A 19,859-nucleotide genomic window follows, 5' to 3' on the forward strand; every position below is an offset into this window, starting at 1 on the left:
TGGTTGTTGATATACATGCACAGATAGGTGCAAGCAAACTAATTATTCAAGTAGCTTTGAGAGCATTCAAATTATGGCCCATTACATAAGGATTTTAACTCATACTTACTACTATCTTGTCTAAATCTTAGGATTCAGGACAAGACAAGAATAAATGTGTCAATACATATGCAGTGCCTAACATACATGTAAGTAATAATGAAAAGGTAGTTAATATTTTAGGTCTTTGTCAATTGCACTTCTAATAGAGATGTTCAATTGCAATGTAGTGGTAGGACAACTTCAAAGCACGACTATTCATATTGATATTAATAATCCCACTTCAAAAGTAAAGGTCACGTTCAGCAACAAACTCATTCATATAATAGCAAAAAAAGCATGAGAAAATTAACATAAGAATACCATAGATATCCTGCTGAGGCTCTGCAACACTAGATGGACTAACATCAATCCCTGGTCCCAATGACTGCATCTTCTTTACTACATTCCTCCAATTCATAGTGCTTGGTTCCTGTTCGGAACTTTTGGGGATGTTAAATAAAGAACCCAACACCTCATGAGGGAGATCTGACACATTACTCCTTGGGCAAGTTTGTAGCAGAGCTTCAGAACCAGCAAGAACCTTTGAGTAATTCCTAAAATTGAAAAGAGGGCTACAACTTCAAGACCTGGTTTTCGATGCTTAAGATCCTTAAAGTAGGAGCAATTAAATTTAAAGGCAATACAAAACCTTTCTACAATATTGCCACAGCCAAGGCAACATACAAGTTGTCTAAATCAAGAATTCCGAAGGACACAAAGACATCAGCACTAATATGAGAGATCCTAATATTCAAACATGAAAGTGCATCATGCATGTTGTAGATGAGCATAGTTATATCAAGCAAAAGTAATTCTTTATGACTGTATTGTCAGTGTGGACCATATAGTTTACATACAATGCAAGTAAAAATCCACCAGAGGTGGCAAATACTACTTTTACACCATTCTGGTAAAGGACTGAAGAGCTTTTTTTAATCCAGTGATTGAAAAAAATTGTTGCCTTGTTTTCTCTGTAGTTTCTTCTAAGTCTAACAGGCAATTAATTGATCCCTCTCCCACAAGAATTATATCAAGTGTAAATGATCTTATTCTTCAAGATTTATGCATGATATGTCCTGACACCATTTGGTCATCTACAATGTTTAAGTCTCTTATGCTATTACAGCATAACTTAAATGTGAGAAAAAGACTCCGAAACATCACTTAAAAGAATAACCAAGTAAAAAAATCAAGGACAATGACAGACAGAATGAATTACCTGCAACCATAGCCCACTGACCATATACTATCCTGAAGTTCACTTTCTGATGAATTAGACATGCAATCAGATGCCCTATCTGTTACCTGTTAAAAAGTTTTATATATCATTCCATATGGAATAGGTTGCAATGTGAAAAGCTTGAAAGAGAGAGAGAGAGAGATTTGAAATCATTTGGGCAACAGAAGAAGTAATACAAAATATAAAGAACTTTAAAAACAAAAAATGCTACAAAACTATAACCGCATGCATGTTCTAGTGCTCTGTCAGTTTCCAGAAAAATGGGAGCATTTTCTCAGTTTTCACCCCATTGCTGACTAAGTAACTTTATATACATACAAAATGAATGTTCCCTTCAGTTAAATTTAGTTTGCAATACAAAGATGGACCTTGACTTCAAATCCCCCACTGATCTCTCCTCTGAAAGTCAAAACCTCAAGCTTAGTATAAGAAACAACCACCAGATAGAACACTAAAGGACGATTTTAACCAAACTAAAAACGGAGAGTAGTTTCTCTCTATGTCTCCACTGTCCCTCTTAAGAAGAGAGTAAGCATTCTAATAGCACTGAAACCAGATACTCTCAACCTAACACCTTAATTCCATCAAAACCTAGAACTGCTCTTGTGGGACAGAGAAAAAATATTACCAATTTAATGTCTAAATTATTCCAACAACAAAGTGTTAACTAAAAATAAATTACATATAAAACAGGAGGAGGGAACTGACCCAGGAAATTTGGAACATTTAAGAAACAAAATTCATATTACTTACACTGTCCGCACAGTCGGTGAGGAATCCTGTATCTTGTCTATTGTTCACATTGTCCTTACAATTCTTGAATTGTTCATAGGAGGAAGCAGACAAATCAAGTAATGCATCCAAAGCCTGGAAAGAAAGAATACACTGAATTTTAATGACATTCTTCGAAAAATATAACATAGGAAAAGTATGCACACCCTCAAACTAAAGTAGTAAATCCATATTTCAATAGCTTAGCCCTTAAACTCGTTGCCATTTTGTTAAGCAAGATTGAACTTATGAACTCATCATCCAGAGACAGAGAATTAAAGATCTAAAGTCAACACAGTCCAACCCCTATTTAAATAAAGCAATCCAATTTCCAAATTTGCCCTTCTCCAAAGGAGATAATCAATTTAACCGCATAGAACCCTGATCTTTTAATGCAAGGCTGTATGGATAGAAATTATTTTTTTATCAACATTTAACAAAATTAATAACACTAGCAAAAGGAACCATCTATAAAGTACCCGGTATACGCTAAAGGGAGCATTGCACAAGCAAATTTTATGCTTTTTCCCCTTATTTCCTCAATGACATCAAATTGCTTTACAGTTTAAGAAGTCTTTTAACATCAAAATCATCAAAGAGGTCAGATTTTAGGACTCACAGTACCTTTTCCACATTGTATCCACACTGACCTGCGAAGACAAAAGTTTTTGGTCATTCAACATGCAAAACATTAAAAGTAATTATTCCCAGAACTTCTTTATACGAACAAAATGACAAAAACAAAAAAGAAATAAAAAAATCTCACATAAAACATCTCTAACAACAGCCATGCCAAGTTCACACTCGTCCCCAAGCATTGAGCATAAGAATTGCTCCGCCTCTTCCTTCACCAACGCCGATCTCCCCGCCGCCGTTGGCGCCGAGTCGCGCCGCGGGCTTGCCCTAACGTACTCTTTCCCGAGAACCGTCGAAACCGTCCCCGTTGCTGCCACCACTCGTTTCTGCTGCTTTCCCACTCTGCAGCATCCCCTACCACCATTCATATTTTGTATGCAACCCGTTTCAGCAAAACCCGAACCGGATGAACCCGACGACGATGACCCGCTCGAGATCGAGCTCGTGGACCGTTCCGGATCTTCACTGCTGTTATCTTCATCGATAAAATTGGATGGAGTCACCGCCGCTTTATCCAAATCCCCGTTAGCTTGGTTATAAGCTGTAGCGGCTTCTTCAAGAGAGATCGAGCCAAAGGCTTCCATTAACGAGCAGAGAAGCTTTTCTTTTTCTTCCTTGTCTTCTACTTTTAGCTGCTGATCCTGCTGACGATGCGTGTCACGTGACGAATCGTTGACAGCCGGCCGTTTCGTCGGGCGTGGCCGCTTCTTCTTCTTCTTCGTCGCTGTGTGCTTCATTCTCGTTTAAAATCCCGAAACCCTAATTACGAAAGAAGAGGAGCACGGAGGAAGGCAGAAAAGGGCGTCAAATTGAAAAGAAAAGCTGGGTTCAGGGGCGGAAGAGAGGTTTACTGAAAATAAACAGCCGGTGAACTTTGCAAGGGGTTGTTGACAGTTGGGAGGGAGATTTTTTAACTCGTCCTGCTTTTGGTGGGGATGGCATTATTGAGATTCTCCGCGGGGTGGGGTATGGGATACAAAGAGTTTGGATTCTCTGACCCCACGCGCTTTTATAGGAAGAATCAGATTTCACCAGTTGGTTTCCTTTTCTGCTTAGGATTAAAAGTTACCATTTGATACTTAAATGTGATTGGTTGATTAATTTCGTAGAATCCAGTGTGGCATGCTTCGATTAGGAATATCCTCCGTAAAATTAGGAGGTTAAATTTTGATTATCTGAATTCCTTTTTTTTTTTAATTTTGTTTTGTTTCTTTCTGTTGTTCAAAACAGAGGATTATGGAATGTACCTATACTTAGATAAATATCTTAAATAAATCAGGTCATCAAATAGAGCGGTGGGTTCGGTTAATTCACCAAGTTGGGAAGCTAGTTGCAAGGAAAATGGGGGCAATTAATTCCACAACAATAGTAAATCAAAGTTTGAGGAATCAATGTTCCATGATCCAATCATGACTAGGCTTGGCCCCTCAAGAAGCAAAGGGTTGGTCAGCAACGGTGATGCCATTGGACAGGCTAGTGAGACTCAGACACTGCGATGACGTCCACCACCTTTGTTCCATCATTCAATCAATCAGGTGTAAAGAAGCACTTCGTGGAAGGCATCTTTTTTCCTGGGTTGACTAAGAGCCAATGGCAATTGAATCAACATCCTTAATTGCTATTGCTTTTTCACACGCTCGATGTTGATTTGTACAGTTGCACATCTCCAAAAAGATTACAGTGGTCTGAATTGTTTCAAGGGTCTTTGTCCAAAAAGACAACAAATGGCCTAGAAAGGAACCTCCAAGATTGGACCAATCACCAATCCATTTGTTTGGGAAATGGTAATGCATCTGTTAAGGGCTTAAGCAAATCTCCTTCAAACAGAAAATTAGGCCCACAGTGCGAAAATCACCAGATTCATAAAGGGATTGCAGTTAAAGGAGCATATAATCTCTTCATGAACCCTTTTCTGGTGAACCAAACAAGTTGTTGATTCAGAAATAGTCTCCTTTAATGATAAAGAAATTGGCCAATAACCACTTCTTGACTTCCATGGTACCACTTTTGCTTAGCAAGGAAGCACTCCACAATCGCAAGGCCAGCATACAAGAAAAAACTATACCACTATTTGAAAAAAAAAAAATTAAAAAGGCATATAAATATGACATGCAATGCAAGCTTTATTGCTAGTAATCAACTAATTTAATTTGCCATTGATTTCCAGACTTTCATTGCATGGCTAACAAGGCTCAAAGAGATTTCTTCACAAGCCACATTATTTGATACGGAAAAAAGGAAAAATGCTCCAACTATACACTCATGGTCTACCCTGCACTGTTTGAATTGGTTCGTCAAAAACAGAATTTACTAACAACTTTGGCTGCCCGTTACACTGAGGGCAGATAACCTGCTCGACTGTCCTGGGTGATCTTGGCTGATCTTGTTGGCATTCTTGAATGGAGCATGTGGAAACTAATTTAGTTGAAGCAAGGGAAGCGTGGAACTCTTCATGCCCTGGTGGCTTGCTGAAACTCAACCTATCATCTCTTGTTTCAAAGGAGCAAGTGCTGTGCAGCTTCCGTCTCTGCACCTCATCCTTAACTCTCTGTAATGTGAAAAATAAAAATAGAGATTTAATAACTAAAAAACCACTTACGAAAGAAGCATTCCCAGGTCATGATGAAATAATTATAAAGATCTTGTTAAATAAGCAACTGAGATGGCATGATGAAAGACTTTCCCTTACATTTCCTTCTCTTTCAAATAACAGGTTTACAGAATCTTAAGTGTACAGCATTCACTCTTCCCACCAGCCTTTCAGTTTTTATGTCAGTCAAACAAAGTATATCCAATAGAACCCACTCACTTCTCTATGTAAATGTACCACCTAGAGAAACTGTCTCATGGAACCCAAATGAAATCCTATTAGGTAGAATTCCATGAGATCTTCCAAGTATGAGGAGAATACTCTTTGAATTAACAAACTAAGTACAAAATAATCATTGGATCCAGATAAAAAGACAAATGTCTCTATGCTCAGGAAGCCAACTGCTTGTGAATAACACATGAAAATTTCCCAAAAAGTAATAAATTAATTACAAAAAATAAAAGAGAAGCGATTTGTTTTAAGATGGAGATTCTCTAGAAGAAGCATCATGTTGGTCAAGAGTAATGTCTTGACATGAATGTCAATTCATTAATTGAGTCTGGCACTTGATAATAACAACAATCTAACATCTTTATGCAAGAAGATGTGGTAGACAGAAAAGTAATTTGATCATTCATGAATCATACAACTAACCAAAGTAACTCACAACTTTACATAAAACATTTTGGAAACCAATATCAATTCATAAAATCTTTAAATCAACAAACCATCACCTCATTTTAACCCTCACTGCACAGAAAGCAATGGGGAGAAAGAAACACAAAAAATCTAGTTCTGTTATCATCCATCCACAAACAAAGAAGGAAAGAACTAGAATTTCCTGACAATGATTGTTTTCAAATAGTTCCTGTATCCAGTTCTTCAAGGAAGAACTTAAAACTTACAAATCCCACTTCTATCATACAGCACGACCAAAACAAAGAGTATACAGAACAATGATGTACAACTAATGTCACGCATTCATCCATAAAATGAAGCTTACTAAGGATAACACTCTCATAGTTAGTATGAAGACTGAACTACAAATAAGATAGACAAAGATCAGCTATCAACACTATAACCAAGACAAGAAACATGTAATTCCCTTCGAAGTACAAATCTTTGATAAAAGAGTAGCAGAGTCAGTGCATTATACGGTCTGCCTTTCCAACTAACATCCAACTTGAGTCTAGCTTTAATGGGCACTGTAATCGTTTAACCCCTGGCCTACTCCAGAGAGACCCACTACATTCACTCCCTTGAAGATACTGCTAAGCATGTGCTACACACATGGTTTTTACAGTCAATGCACATCTCAAAATGTTTCATTTACTTAAAAAAAAAAAACAATATCGCATTCATCCCCAGTGAAGTCGCTCAAATTCTTACTGTCTAATTCCAATAGTATAAAAAATGACATCATTAACAAACTGAATTCCCTCAGTAGTTCACTCAAACTCATCTCAATTTAAGCCTCCTAAATTCACATTTTTTCTAATAAAAAAGGCCATTTTCCCAACGTTATCCAACAAAATTTCAAAAGAACATCAATGAAACAGTACATTAATGTCAGCTCGAACAATTTTATGACCACAAAATTAGTACTAACATTTCCCAAAAACAAAAAAGCAAGAACAAACCTGTAACAATCTCAAGTCGAACTTAGGGAGACCAATCTGAGCAACAGTAAGTGAACCAAATAAGTTCCCCAGTAAAGCAGCATCTGGAACAACCAACCCATGAACCAAACCACCAATGAACCCACCCAGAAAACTATCTCCAGCACCCGTGGGATCAACCTGGTTAGCCACAAAAGGCCCGATTTTAATTTCCCCATCTTTCCAGAAAACCTCACATCCATCTTTCCCATGCGTTACCAACACACAACACCATTTCCTCACTTCCTCCACATCCACAAACAGAGCCTCTTCCGAAGAAGCCTTTAAAAACTTTAGCCGCGGTAACAAATGGTAAAAGCCACTCTCGTTTAACCCCACAAGTCTTACTGTCCCGTTTTTGTCAAAAGCACGGATTAAAGCTTGGATGTCAACAAAAACGGCATCGCAGATTTCAACCATTTTCGCCAGCGTTTCCGGTAATATCTCCCCGCCAACCCCAACCGCCATTCCAAAATCGAACCTTTTATCGGGTAGATCCGATGGGTTAATCGGGTGGCATGCTTCGACCCGTTTCAAGACCCTATCCTGATGGGCATTCTCGCTAAAACCCAGATCGAAATAGGCGTGGAAAACTGTGGTTTTGGAAGCGGGGACCACGATGGGATCGTAACTAACTGGGTATTTGAAATCGAGTCCAACTTTTGAGGTTAACTGGAAAGAAACGGAGAGGCCGTTGAGGACGTTGGAAATGAAAGAGGCCGCTCCGCCGAGGGTTTCGGCAACGACGGAGCCTCTTTGGAGGAGGACATCGTGGCAGTAGTTACCAACAATGAGAACGCTTTGAACTGGGTTGTTTTGATTTTGTGGGTTGGTGGTTACCATGGTGGAGGAGTTGAAAAAAAAAAAGGACGGATTCCTTGCTGTGTTTTGGGGTCATGGAGGGAAAAGAAATGGGAAGCTTTAAGAATTGAGAGACTCCATTGAAAGGAGAAGGAAAGAGAGATATCTAGAGGAAGAAATGGAGGCTGTGAAATGAAGACAAAAATCTAGGTGTCAAGACTGGAAGGACGCGCGCCAAAGAGAGATTTGTGTGGGGGGAGGGCGAGGGGGAGGGGTGGCTTATAGGCAGCCAAGGCCAAAAACAATGCAAAAATGCATATTTGTCATATTTTTTTCGCTTTACTTCGTAGACGATCCAGGGTCGGTGTTGCTTTGAATTACGAAACTAAGAAAAGGACTGATTCTCAACATCTTTAACCATAAAGAAATATGTAATTTCATTTTTCTATGCTATTTTCACTGCAAATAAGTCGATTTAAACTCGCATGCATTTTTATTACCATTGCATTTTGATTAGCCAAAAAACTTATTCTTAGGAGGAAATTATTTTAATTATATATTATATCATAATTTGTTAGATGAACTCTTAATATATAATTAATATATCATTTATTATTTTATTATTAAAATATAATAATAATTTATTTAATTTACATTAAAGTGATAAAAAATATTTATTTAAATTTTATTCAATAGTTTAAATTTTTTTAAAAGTATTAATATAATAATTTCTTCCATACATTTTTTAAAAATAAAAGAAAAGACATTAATTGACGGCAGGAATCGAAGCTCTGGTAATTCGTGACCAAGACAAAGAGTATCAGGGATCACAAAGCGATGAAATCAAATCATATATCTTAAAGTCCGGTGCTAAGATACAATTGTAGTGCGAAGTTTTTGACTGTAGTCATAATTAGCGACAAACACACGTTTGGATCACATTTACGTAATGATGATCTTTAATGGAGTTAACCAAGGAATTACTTTAATTAATACAATTAAATACATAACTTAATTTGTTAATTAGAGAATCTTTAATTCAAATCTCCCTTTTTATCTTCAAGTTTGTATTTGATGTAATATATATAAATTTTATATACTATATATGAATAAAATGTTATCAAATATAAACTTTATTTTCTTTCTTTAATTAAAGAAGTACATTGCTAGCTTTAGATGCCAGAGTTGAAATTAATCAAAGCATATTGGAAAAGGAAGGAGATAGGGACCATCATTGGTTCAGTCCTACGGGAAACTCGGTCACGATTTAAAGGCAGATATAATCCCGAAGGAGCATCATGTAAAAGAGAAACATATGAAGGAATATGATTCTGCTTCATCGATATCTGGAGACGACTTCTATATTCTACGTGTGGGAATGCTTGGAATTTCGAATATGATTCTGCTTTTGATGAACCCCTTCACCTTTTTCTGCCATTGCTTCAATCTTTTTCCTTCCGTACAAAAACTAAATTTGACAACAAACACACAACGTTGTTAAGGCTAATCCATCCAAAACTCTACGCAGGCAGCTTTTTAGCAAATACCAAATCAACTCCACAACCATGAAAATTTAAGATAAACCCAACGTCACCGTAAGTCATTGTCTGATTCAATGTCAGCAAAGACGATGCGTGGGCATCTTTGAGAGCGAAATGTCTAATGGTTGGACCAAAGGGTGTTAATGAGTCAAGTTACATGAATTCAACTCTATGAATACTTGAATTTGTCTCCCTTCATTATAAAGCTGAAGGCAAACTTGAGCCGACGTTGAGTTTTATGAAACTACAAAGATAAACCCAATTTCTTATGGTGCATTTGAACATATTGATCACAAACCACATAGTAGCAATACTGTCATCACAAATTGATGGCTGAGTTAATAAGTTACGTCATGCCTTACGACCAAGGGGAGAAAGCACATTAGATTGCTATTTACTAAGTGGCGGTCAGGATTTGATAACAGGGCAATGTAAATCATCAACCCAGTACATGAAGACTGTCAATCAGAACGGATACCACCCATAAAAGTCCTTGGATCAGGACAGTTCCCTGTAAACTGAGCTTGAGAGAAGTCGAAGCCTGGATTCTGCAGAACGAAAATAACACTGTTAGTGTAATGTGCAAGTTACCACTACACAACTAGTTAAAATAAGGTCTTAACTAATTATCAAGTCAAACATTTGACAATTTAATCCAGCTAGCAATGAACTACATAAGAATCAAGCATTTCATAAACTGTCAAATAGCATTTGGATAGACAACTAAAGCGGAAACTAGTGATGAAAAAACCAGACCAGACCAGTTCAACCAGAACTGGTAGCCTGTCCAGTCCAATAAGATCATTTGAACCAAGAGTACATCAGACCAGTCAATCATCTGGCTGAACCGGTTTTAAGAATTTATTTCATCATTTAAACTAAAAATTCTTTGCAAATGGTGAGATTTGAACCATTAATGACCATACCCTTGAGCCAAGTGTATTGTTTGTTAAGTATTTCCTGTATCTAATAGTTATTAAATACCAAAATCATATTTTAAACTACAACACCCCCCTTTTAGTCGGACCAGCCAGTTGGACTGATTAAACTGGGATCAGTTCACCTATGGTCCGGTTTTTAAAACATTGGTGGAAACAAAAGAAGAGCTAAAATGACAATTATAAGACAAAGTTTCTCCTAAAATGTATCATTTATATACTAGTGATGAAAAGACCAATGCACACTCTAAAATAGGTGTCCGGACTTTCCATAATACATGCATGAAACTAGCAATTCTACCACTGTCAACTACCCATGCAAGTATGTTCAACTATGAACCCAACCTAATGTAGAACAGATTGAACAAAAATTTATAGATGATAGTCTTCCTCTAATTCAAGAGCCAGCTTCTTGGAAACAACTTCCCTTTTTATGTGATCAAATTTATCATGTGATCTTGCTTTGTTGTATATAGGATATTATGTCATGTTCCAATCTACTAGATTAGCCAATAGCTACCTAGGAAGGTAGTACCTACTCAACAGTCCGATTATTGAATATTTTACCAATTAGTGGTTACAAACTTCATTCATATCACTGTTGATTTTCCCATCTAGAGCCTATTTTCATTTTCGCTGGGTGGTTAACCTCCCTCGCATGCTATGCAATAAAATACGGCAGAAGAACCACATAGTTAGTGCAATGCTACTAAGAGATTCAAACCAAATTCGCTAGGCAGCTTCATGAGGGAGTAAAAAGAATAGATGCCTCTGGTGAGATCATTTCTCATCAATTTAGAAAGCACATAACAGGACTTTCACATTTTGCACTTCTACATAAAAGTAAATTATGAAAAGCCTATAATTGCATAGTAGATGAGTAGCACCTCACCCACGTGAAAAATATGAGGATCAAGCTTATGTAATGTAGCATTTAAGTTTTAAAAAGCACAATGCATCATCAAATTCTAAAGAAGGTTTCTTCAGCAATATTTCTTAGCAGTACTAGTTACTATGGCACAAATAAGAATATAGGCGCATTACAGAGTGACATTATATATCAAGAGAACTAATACATGTAATCCTCATACAATTGCTTGACAACAACAAAAAATCTACAGAATCCACATGAAAGAAATATAAATGACAAGTAAAGTAAAATGAAAGAATATAAAGCTACATATAGTAATATTGCTTGCTTAAATGAAAAACATCTGAGCAATATCTTACTCAGGAAAGAAAGCCTAAAACGTATAGTTTAACATAAGACAATTCACACAGAGACAGCTAAGGAAAAAAAAAAAATCTTTTCTCAAGCCATGGGTGTGTGTGAACAAGTTTAACAACCATCATTAAGGAGCAGGTGGATCTTGAGAGTGACTAGCACCGTGAGCACATTAAGTTTAAAGAAAATAGCATACTAAATGACATTGAGATTGTAACAATAGAATCATTCACTACAGCTGAATTGAACAACCATATCATAACATTTATAAAGTAAGTTAAGAGGCAAACACATCATTCACCTCTTCCTGAAACCTCTGGAGCATGAGGCGCTTCTGCTCAAGGTCAGTTGCATAGGGGTCTAGCTGACCCTGACCTAGTATAGGTGACGGCCAAGTCTGACCCTTGTCCCTCTTTTGCAATGTTATGTGCATTATGTCATCCTCTGGCCACATTAAGACACCCCAGCTTAGCTCAACTCCAAAAACTAAAATTTCACAATCAATACTCGAAAAACAAAGAATTTAAACAATAATCCATCGTTCTGAAACATGAATTCAGCTTGACACAATATAATTAAACCTAAATACTCCACTAAATCATTGTTAGGTATTTTCTAAATCTAATTTTCCTTTCCTAATCCCTAACTTGAACTAAAAAATAATTTATGGAAAAAAATAAAAACAAAATACCTAGTGTCCAAAAAGACGAATCCGTCTTCACGGGGCAGAACAAATCATGCTAAGAAAAAAAAATCAAAATATTATTGAAATATACCAGATAAAGATAACCTCAAAATTCAACAAAATGATAAATAAATTAAAACAGAAAAAAATTAAAAAGACTAACATTGAGATAAGGAGGGTTGCCTTTGATCCCAACTTCGACGTGTTTGGACTGAATCTTACAGTAAAACTGCTTGGAGTGAACATTCGGCGGTAAATTTATGTAAACATTGACCTCGTCTAGGGTTTGATCCCATTCAAATACCTTTTCACCTAAAAAAAATAATTACAGTAAAAAATAAAAATAATTTCAGACTTTCCAATTCACGGAAACAAAAAGAGCATAGAAATGTGAAGAGAGGGAAATGGAGAAAGACCGTTGTGAACGAAACTGTGTCGTTCTTCAGGAGCCAATTTCTCCGACATTTTTTTAGGGTTCGGAGGTTTGTTCTGTTACTGATCCTCTCGTTTTCTTGTTCTGGTTCGCGCGGTTTTGTTAACTCTGGTTTTGGTTTCTTCTTGAAACTTCTACCCTCATAATTTTTCAATTTTGTCAACTAGTCCTTATTCTTTTACTATATTCGTTTTCAAGGTCCAAATTTAAAGTAAATTACACTTTTGATCTTTTATTTTTTATTATATGTCCCAATAACAAAATTCACTCTTTGAAAGTAGTAATCAAACATATTTGTTTGTTTTGGATAATAAGACCCAACACAAAATGTTAATTTATGGGAGCAACAGTTGTGATTGAACTAGCAACTAGGTTGCTTTTTCTTTGTAAAATTGAAATCTCATCTTCTTTGCTTAGCAAATAACCTCCATTGCTTTTTCTTTTTTATAAATCTTCTTGCTTAATTAGTTCTAGTCCTTAAAATTTGGCTAAAGCATGGAGTTAAAACAATTCTAGAATTTACTTAATCTGTAACCTTCCCTTTTAGTTCTTAATGTTTTGACCTTGGTCGAATGTTGCATAGAAGATAGTTTGGTCAGTTATGATTTAATAATTTTAATTTGTGAGTTTAGGAATCATATTAGGATGTGTTGAACCATCAAAAAATAAATCTTATTTACTTTGATCTCAAACACAATAAATACAAATTGTTTTCATATTTCGTATACGTAAGGTGTACGTAGGTGGAGAGTTTGATATCCTTTTGTATGACGCCTGTACTACTACCTTTTTTTTACTATAATAGTTTTTTTATTATGAACTTTATTAATGAAATCAATATTTACATTAAAAAAAAAAGATTCACCCCTAGAGAAAATACCTAGCAAAGATAGATATGATTCTAATTCATTTGAAGTTCAACTATTAGAGGATATTTTTTTACCATCCAAGTTAGTTGTCACTTTCATAAAAGATGACAATGGCAACATGAGTAATAAATTTTGGAGTCAAACTACCTGCAATGCAAATAATTTTGTAATAGCATTTTTTTTTAGTGAGTCCAAATTGTTTTTCATTTAAGAAAAGGAAATATTCCATTTGTACATTTCTTATTTATATGATTTTATTAAATCTAAACAAAAAAAAAACCTTAGATAATTTATTAGCTTCTTACTGAAATTGCCTTAAAGAAGCACAAACCACACAAGGCAAAATAATCCAAGTTAGTACTTGTTGAACCATGATAGCAATTTGAATGTCGCATGTCCAATACAACCTAAAGGGAAATTTCCTTCTATTCTATCTTTACCCAAAACTTTAGTAATACATTTCTCAATTTTCCATTTTCTAATGAAAACTACAATCTAGAAAACCATGAATAAAACAATAAGAATCCAATGTTTATCTTCTTTTCCTCGAGGTAAAATAAGTATTAAAGTATTTAATTTATTAATTAATGTATGCTCTTTTACCTAAATAATAAGATTCAATTTTTTTTTCTCTCAATTAAAAAAATAAAAAAAACATATATGCAACAACTTTCACAAATACTTTCTATTTATAACAATTAACATAAAAAGTCTCACTTTCTCATTACAAAGACAAGTCTTTGAAAAAATATTATCAAGTTTTATTTTTTATTAAAAAAATATTATCAAATTCAATTATCTTTGTAAATTTGAATCATAAAATCTTTATAATCTATAATGTCTTTTATCATAAATGTCGAGAAACATTTATATCACAAATCGATAATCTTAACCATGCACAAAAACTCAAAGTTGAGTAACTTGACCTAACTATATACAAAAATCTATTCTTTAATTCCCTTGCTAGCAAAGAAAAGAGTAAATGAGGAAATTTCGTCCAACATACTTTCTTGCTTCTAAGAATATCAGACCCGATCGAAAATGGCAGTACCTGCCTTTTTAAGTTTTGTCATTTTTTTTATCATTTCGGTTTTTGATCAAAACCTAAAGGAAGTAAAAATGGCAACCGTTTGATTCTTTGCAAAGGAAGCCATGAAAATACGAGGAAAGTTCTGACCACTTTGGGTGTACGGATCAGGCCGCTCGAACCCCTTTAGCTATCATCCACACGGCAGTACTGGATCGTTCCCCACTTGCGCCCTTGCTACACCACGTCAAATTTTTGGGGAGGAAGGAAGCCGTTTTACGTGTTTTCGTGTTCTCTACCAGCAGGAGGAGTCTTGCAATCTGGGGCGTTCATCAGGTTGACTCAGCTATAGTGTTTTACGGTTAACCCTTTGATGTACTTTCAAGAACTGTTCATGGGGCCCAATTTACATGTTCCGGTAGCTTTGAGTAAGCCCACCTTGTCTAAATAGTGAAATTAGGATCATGACTCTTGATTTTATATAGTTTACTATTGGAAGAATCCATTGGAAATTACATAAGAAAAGCAATATGTGTCTAATTAATGTTTACTCCCTTTAATGACCTTGAGATAGGGATTTGTGGGAGCCCGAAAGATCTCCAATACTCTTCAATATCTAGAAAATGAGATTAAAATCAAATTTACTATTGCATTGTATAGTTGAATTTTATCATTATACTTTAATTTTGTTGAATTTTATAATTGAATTTTCATTTTGTTTATTTTTTAGCATAAAAAAAACGACATTGATGGCAAATTGTATTTGCATTAATAAAATATTCCATAAAATGTTATATTTTATTATTTATTAACCAAATGTCAACGAAATTGAAAATATAGTGACAAAACTTGTTTTTTGCATTAACAAAATATAAAGTAAAACATTCCAATGTCAAATTTTTTTTATTCAAAATATCACGAAATTGAAGTATGGTAACCAAATTTAGAATAGATTTATAATATAATTATAAAATTTACCCTAATCCAAAAAAAAAGAGGAAAAATATTCAAGATTTAAGTGGACTTAGATACAAGTTACAATATTTTATTTTGATATGTGGAATAAGATTGTAATAAATGGAGAATATCTTTAATAAAGGAACAGCAAGTTAGTTAAGATTTTGCATATATAATTGGTGCCATGCCATCAGTATCGTGCCCACCATTACAAACAAAGCCTTGCTCGTACGATAAAGATGTGTGCAATTAGATGCATCACTTCTTCATACAATTTTCTTCTTTTGCTCTTCCATTTTACAACCTTTTTTTTTTATTTGTGTGGACAAAATTAATTATATATGCTAGGTACCCATCTAATGCAAGCCATTTTTGAGAGACTGGTGAACTATAATGTCGGTGTTCTTACTTATATCCCAACAATCATATCAATCATATTATATATATAAAAAAAGAAATTAGCATTACAATATTCACTAATGAACCGGTAGGTCCTCCTTATTGTCTCATTCCTTCTTTGCATCGATAATTTTATTCATATTTTATGCTATATGAAAATTGCAAACAAAGTTTTGATTAGCGTATTTTTATATATTTTAAAATGTTTTTATAAGATATATTATCGATGATTTGTAGTTAAAATTAACGTAAAGCAATTTTTTAAAAAAAAATTAGATGTTAGAAGAATTAAAACTATGGAGTGATTATTTTCAAAATTATATATCTGAGTGTTCGCAAATAAAAGAAATGTAATTTTAACATTTTATAAATATATATATAAATTTAAAAAAATGAGACGAAGGGAAGTAATACTATTTTTCATATATAATACAAAACAAATAGTTAGAGTAAGATCTAGAATATTTGCTAAGTAGTGGGGGTATTCTAGTTCAATTGAGGGTGGAATTTTTATTACTGTATACTTCCATTGGAGCAAAACCTGTTGAATTTTCCATCTATGAAGAATACATAACAAAAGTAATTAATAAGAGAAAAAGAAAACATTGACAAAATAAATTGAGTACATATATATTTGTTTCGTGATGCTGCCAAGTTTAATTTCTACCAAGAGGCGCAAATTACTATTGAATAACAGCTAGACACCTGACATATATGGAAAAACTGTACGTGGAAGGCAAAAGGGTCGGGCAAGAATGACAACAAAAGGGTGGGAAAATTCCGGGAAGCTGCACACATGAAACGGTACCTCGAGTCTTTCAACAATGCGGAATTTATAGCTTTGTCCCTTATATATAACCACCTGCACATACAACACAGAGAAACTCCTCCACTTTGCTTTATTTCTCTTAGTTTTGGTAAGAGAAAATACATTGTGACAAAGCAACAAGCTAAGCTAAGCTAGTTGTTGGTGGTCGTGCGGGAATAAAGCTAGCTGTAATTGCACCCTTGCACTAATGGACTCAGGGTCAGGGGAGCTTTCTCACATGGAGAATGGAGACTCCAAGGCCTTGATGGGCAAGGAATTATGGAATGGAAGGACAGCCCAAAGCATGTCGACTTTGCTTATGCGTAAGAAATCCGATCCAATGCTGGTGTCAAGAGTTCGGTTTCAGATGCTTAGACAGCTCCTAGCCAATTTGCAAGAGGTCATTCTTGGTACTAAGCTTGCTGTGCTCTTCCCTGCCATCCCTTTAGCCATTGCTGCTGATTTCTACAAGTTTGGACGAGTAAGTCACCATGTCTTGAATCGATGAACTATTTTTCTTGAGGGTTTTCTCTGAATACTAACTATCTATGATTATCGTGGCCAATAGCCTTGGATATTTGCTTTGAGTTTGCTTGGTCTCACCCCGCTTGCTGAGCGTGTCAGCTTCCTCACTGAGTAAGTTGGCTAGAATTATTCTCTTTTTCCATATAAATTATTCCTTGAATACCTGCGCAAGATTTCTGACAAGGTCTTTCTTTTTTTCCTTTGTATAAAAATTCAGACAAATTGCATACTATACCGGTCCCACAGGTATTTCACATTTCAAATTAATAATCCATTAAGACAAAGCTTTTGTAATAGTGAATTTGAGATTGATGAGAATCGACAACAATGAGACTGAGAGAGGGTTGAATTACTTTGCAGTTGGAGGGCTCCTGAATGCAACTTGTGGTAATGCAACAGAGCTGATAATAGCTTTATTTGCTCTCTACCAAAGCAAAATACATGTTCTCAAGTACTCTCTCTTGGGTTCCATTCTCTCAAACCTCCTCCTTGTTCTTGGCACCTCTCTCCTTTGTGGAGGCCTAGCCAACCTGAAAAAGGAGCAAAGATATGATAGAGTAAGATCTCATCATACAGATATTAACTTTACAAAAAAAAAAAAAAGAAGAAATAGAGAAGTTTGGCATATATATATATATATATATATAATTTATATACTCTGATGATTTATTTGTTTTTAATGAATTAACAGAAGCAGGCTGATGTGAACTCTCTGCTGCTGTTACTGGGATTGCTTTGCCACATGTTGCCGTTGATGTTTAGATACGCGGCAGCGCCAGGCATTTTCATTGCTGACTCTACTCTTCAGCTGTCGAGAGCGAGTAGCATCGTCATGCTTGTCGCTTATATTGGCTATATCTTCTTCCAGCTTAAAACTCATAGGCAGATTTTCGAGTCTCAAGAGGTGATTATATATTATTTCTAAGAAACGAAGCTTAAAAATGGAAAATTATTAAATGAAGCTTTTCTTTTCAGTAACGTTCCCTTTTTGTCTTTGCATGCATGAAACTCGCAAACGAATAAATTGTAAAGTACAGGAAATTTTGGAAAAGAGGAAAAGAATAGCAACTGATGACAAGTACAACCATCTGGAAACCCAAAAAAGGAAATTCACTTTCCTTTTCATAAAAAAGTTGGAAGTTGAAATTCATTACAAAGTTAAAAAACCCAACTTCCAATTGATTTTGGATTAACTTAGATCCATTGATTAAAGTAGATAATGAACCCCTTAATAAAACTTCAAGCAGGCTTGGGAAGAAATTATCTGATTGCTAATTGATTGGGCACAAGGAACGTGATAGAAAATGATCAGATCCTGAAAATATAAGCCTCCAGAGACTAACTCAAATTGATGAATGAGCAGGAAGACGAAGATGAAGAAAAGGCAGTGATAGGATTTTGGAGTGCATTTAGCTGGTTGGTTGGTATGACACTCATCATCGCTTTGCTATCTGAGTACGTTGTGGGCACAATTGAGGTAAGCAGCCTAAATTATTTTTATTTTTTATATTACAGTTGCATTTATATGGTTTTACATTGATTCGAATATTGTATAACGTACATCCTGTCTTAATCAGGCTGCATCAGAATCTTGGGGCATTTCCATTAGCTTTATCAGCATAATTTTGATACCCATTGTGGGGAATGCTGCTGAACACGCTGGAGCAATCATATTCGCTTTTAAGAACAAGTTGGTATGCAAACGAAATAAGTTTTATTCATTTCCTCTCATTTATATATCTAACTGAACGTGGATTAATTAATTTACTGAACTGTGTTAAACTCTTTGGAACTGTACAGGACATATCTCTGGGTGTTGCTTTGGGTTCTGCAACTCAAATTTCTATGTTTGCAGTAAGATTTAAGAAGCCCAAAAGCAGGTTTTTAAAAACACTTTTATCTCTCATGGAATTCTGACTAATCATCTACACATTTCAGGTTCCCTTATGTGTCGTAGTTGGCTGGGTAATGAGAATCCAAATGGATCTTGATTTCAGTCTGCTTGAAACTGGTTGTCTAGCCTTAACAATAATTGTCGTAGCCTTCACTTTACAGGTTCTACAATCTTATTCCCTCTTTCCTTTTCTATGACATGTTAAAATTACAGTCTTGATTTCTGTATATATGTAAACCCATTTTCTTATTTTCAGGATGGAACTTCACATTACATGAAAGGAATAGTTCTTTGCCTTTGTTACACAGCCATTGCCGCATGCTTTTTTGTTCATAAAATTCCAGCCCCGTTGGGTAAGTACACCAGCTTTGGTCTCCCTATTTTCTCATCAGTCAACACTGATTCCTTGCAAATTTTGCTTTGTTAATTAGATCAAACTAATGTCAACGTGGGACTCAAACCATCATCTGGATTCTCAGCCTAGCCAGCATCGCCTTTTCCGGCGGGGGGCTCTCTAACGGACCCCCAAGTCAAGGACATTGCAGTCATCCATTTTCCCAACCCCATGACAAATATTTTCATTTCCATTTTGTTAGAAAGAGGACCTTGGTGGAGATTTGAGCACTGAGAAAGAGTGTTGCAGCAGCCATGAAATGTTTGAGGCCATTTTCAAGTTAAATATGTGAGAAGAAACCCACTTCTCATTTGAGAATGTTTGTAGATAAACTCTGTTCCTGTGATTTCCATAATAAGGTTTTTCTCTCTGATTTTAAATTTTTAA

The 19,859-nt window shown here is 35.3% G+C and overlaps 3 protein-coding genes across 3 annotated transcripts; 1 reads left to right on the forward strand and 2 right to left on the reverse strand.

Moving 5' to 3' along the window:
* Positions 1-48: 48 nt before the first annotated feature.
* MIK (pfkB-like carbohydrate kinase family protein) lies at positions 49-8,056 on the reverse strand. The gene is made up of 6 exons (XM_089782979.1): positions 6,959-8,056; positions 5,000-5,276; positions 2,717-2,742; positions 2,075-2,188; positions 1,301-1,386; positions 49-635 (listed from the first exon to the last, which is right to left on the reverse strand). The coding sequence occupies exons 1-6, from the start codon at positions 7,817-7,819 to the stop codon at positions 323-325; spliced, it is 1,677 nt and encodes a 558-aa protein (XP_089639105.1). The 5' UTR covers positions 7,820-8,056; the 3' UTR covers positions 49-322.
* A 1,515-nt stretch (positions 8,057-9,571) lies between these two features.
* On the reverse strand, positions 9,572-12,709 carry LOC110412335 (HSP20-like chaperones superfamily protein). The gene is made up of 5 exons (XM_021422867.1): positions 12,583-12,709; positions 12,330-12,478; positions 12,173-12,221; positions 11,783-11,925; positions 9,572-9,866 (listed from the first exon to the last, which is right to left on the reverse strand). The coding sequence occupies exons 1-5, from the start codon at positions 12,629-12,631 to the stop codon at positions 9,780-9,782; spliced, it is 477 nt and encodes a 158-aa protein (XP_021278542.1). The 5' UTR covers positions 12,632-12,709; the 3' UTR covers positions 9,572-9,779.
* Positions 12,710-16,743: 4,034 nt separating this feature from the next.
* On the forward strand, positions 16,744-19,859 carry LOC110411987 (vacuolar cation/proton exchanger 3-like). The gene is made up of 11 exons (XM_021422375.1): positions 16,744-17,140; positions 17,228-17,295; positions 17,402-17,430; positions 17,545-17,741; positions 17,876-18,088; positions 18,548-18,661; positions 18,762-18,878; positions 18,985-19,038; positions 19,123-19,239; positions 19,335-19,431; positions 19,510-19,859. Exons 1-11 carry the CDS (start codon positions 16,868-16,870, stop codon positions 19,560-19,562), a joined length of 1,332 nt encoding a protein of 443 aa, XP_021278050.1. The 5' UTR covers positions 16,744-16,867; the 3' UTR covers positions 19,563-19,859.

The sequence above is a fragment of the Theobroma umbraticum genome, unplaced genomic scaffold, assembly GCF_002168275.2.
Source record: "Theobroma umbraticum cultivar Fairchild unplaced genomic scaffold, ASM216827v3 scaffold_95.0, whole genome shotgun sequence".
Taxonomy (NCBI): Eukaryota; Viridiplantae; Streptophyta; class Magnoliopsida; order Malvales; family Malvaceae; genus Theobroma; species Theobroma umbraticum.

What these genes read in the sequence shown, in the direction of transcription:
- MIK (XM_089782979.1), bottom strand. Translation starts at nt 7,819, where the DNA reads ATGGTAACCACCAACCCACAAAATCAAAACAACCCAGTTCAAAGCGTT. An exon ending in TCGACTTGAGATTGTTACAG is followed by an intron (nt 5,277 to 6,958) that starts GTTTGTTCTTGC and finishes TTCACATTACAG; the next exon opens with AGAGTTAAGGATGAGGTGCA. An exon ending in TCAGTGGGCTATGGTTGCAG is followed by an intron (nt 636 to 1,300) that starts GTAATTCATTCT and finishes TTTCAATTTTAG; the next exon opens with GAATTACTCAAAGGTTCTTG.
- LOC110412335 (XM_021422867.1), bottom strand. Translation starts at nt 12,631, where the DNA reads ATGTCGGAGAAATTGGCTCCTGAAGAACGACACAGTTTCGTTCACAAC. An exon ending in TTCGTCTTTTTGGACACTAG is followed by an intron (nt 11,926 to 12,172) that starts GTATTTTGTTTT and finishes TAATGTGGCCAG; the next exon opens with AGGATGACATAATGCACATA. An exon ending in TCCAGAGGTTTCAGGAAGAG is followed by an intron (nt 9,867 to 11,782) that starts GTGAATGATGTG and finishes TTCGTTCTGCAG; the next exon opens with AATCCAGGCTTCGACTTCTC.
- LOC110411987 (XM_021422375.1), top strand. Translation starts at nt 16,868, where the DNA reads ATGGACTCAGGGTCAGGGGAGCTTTCTCACATGGAGAATGGAGACTCC. An exon ending in ATTTCTACAAGTTTGGACGA is followed by an intron (nt 17,141 to 17,227) that starts GTAAGTCACCAT and finishes CGTGGCCAATAG; the next exon opens with CCTTGGATATTTGCTTTGAG. An exon ending in TAAAATTCCAGCCCCGTTGG is followed by an intron (nt 19,432 to 19,509) that starts GTAAGTACACCA and finishes TTTGTTAATTAG; the next exon opens with ATCAAACTAATGTCAACGTG.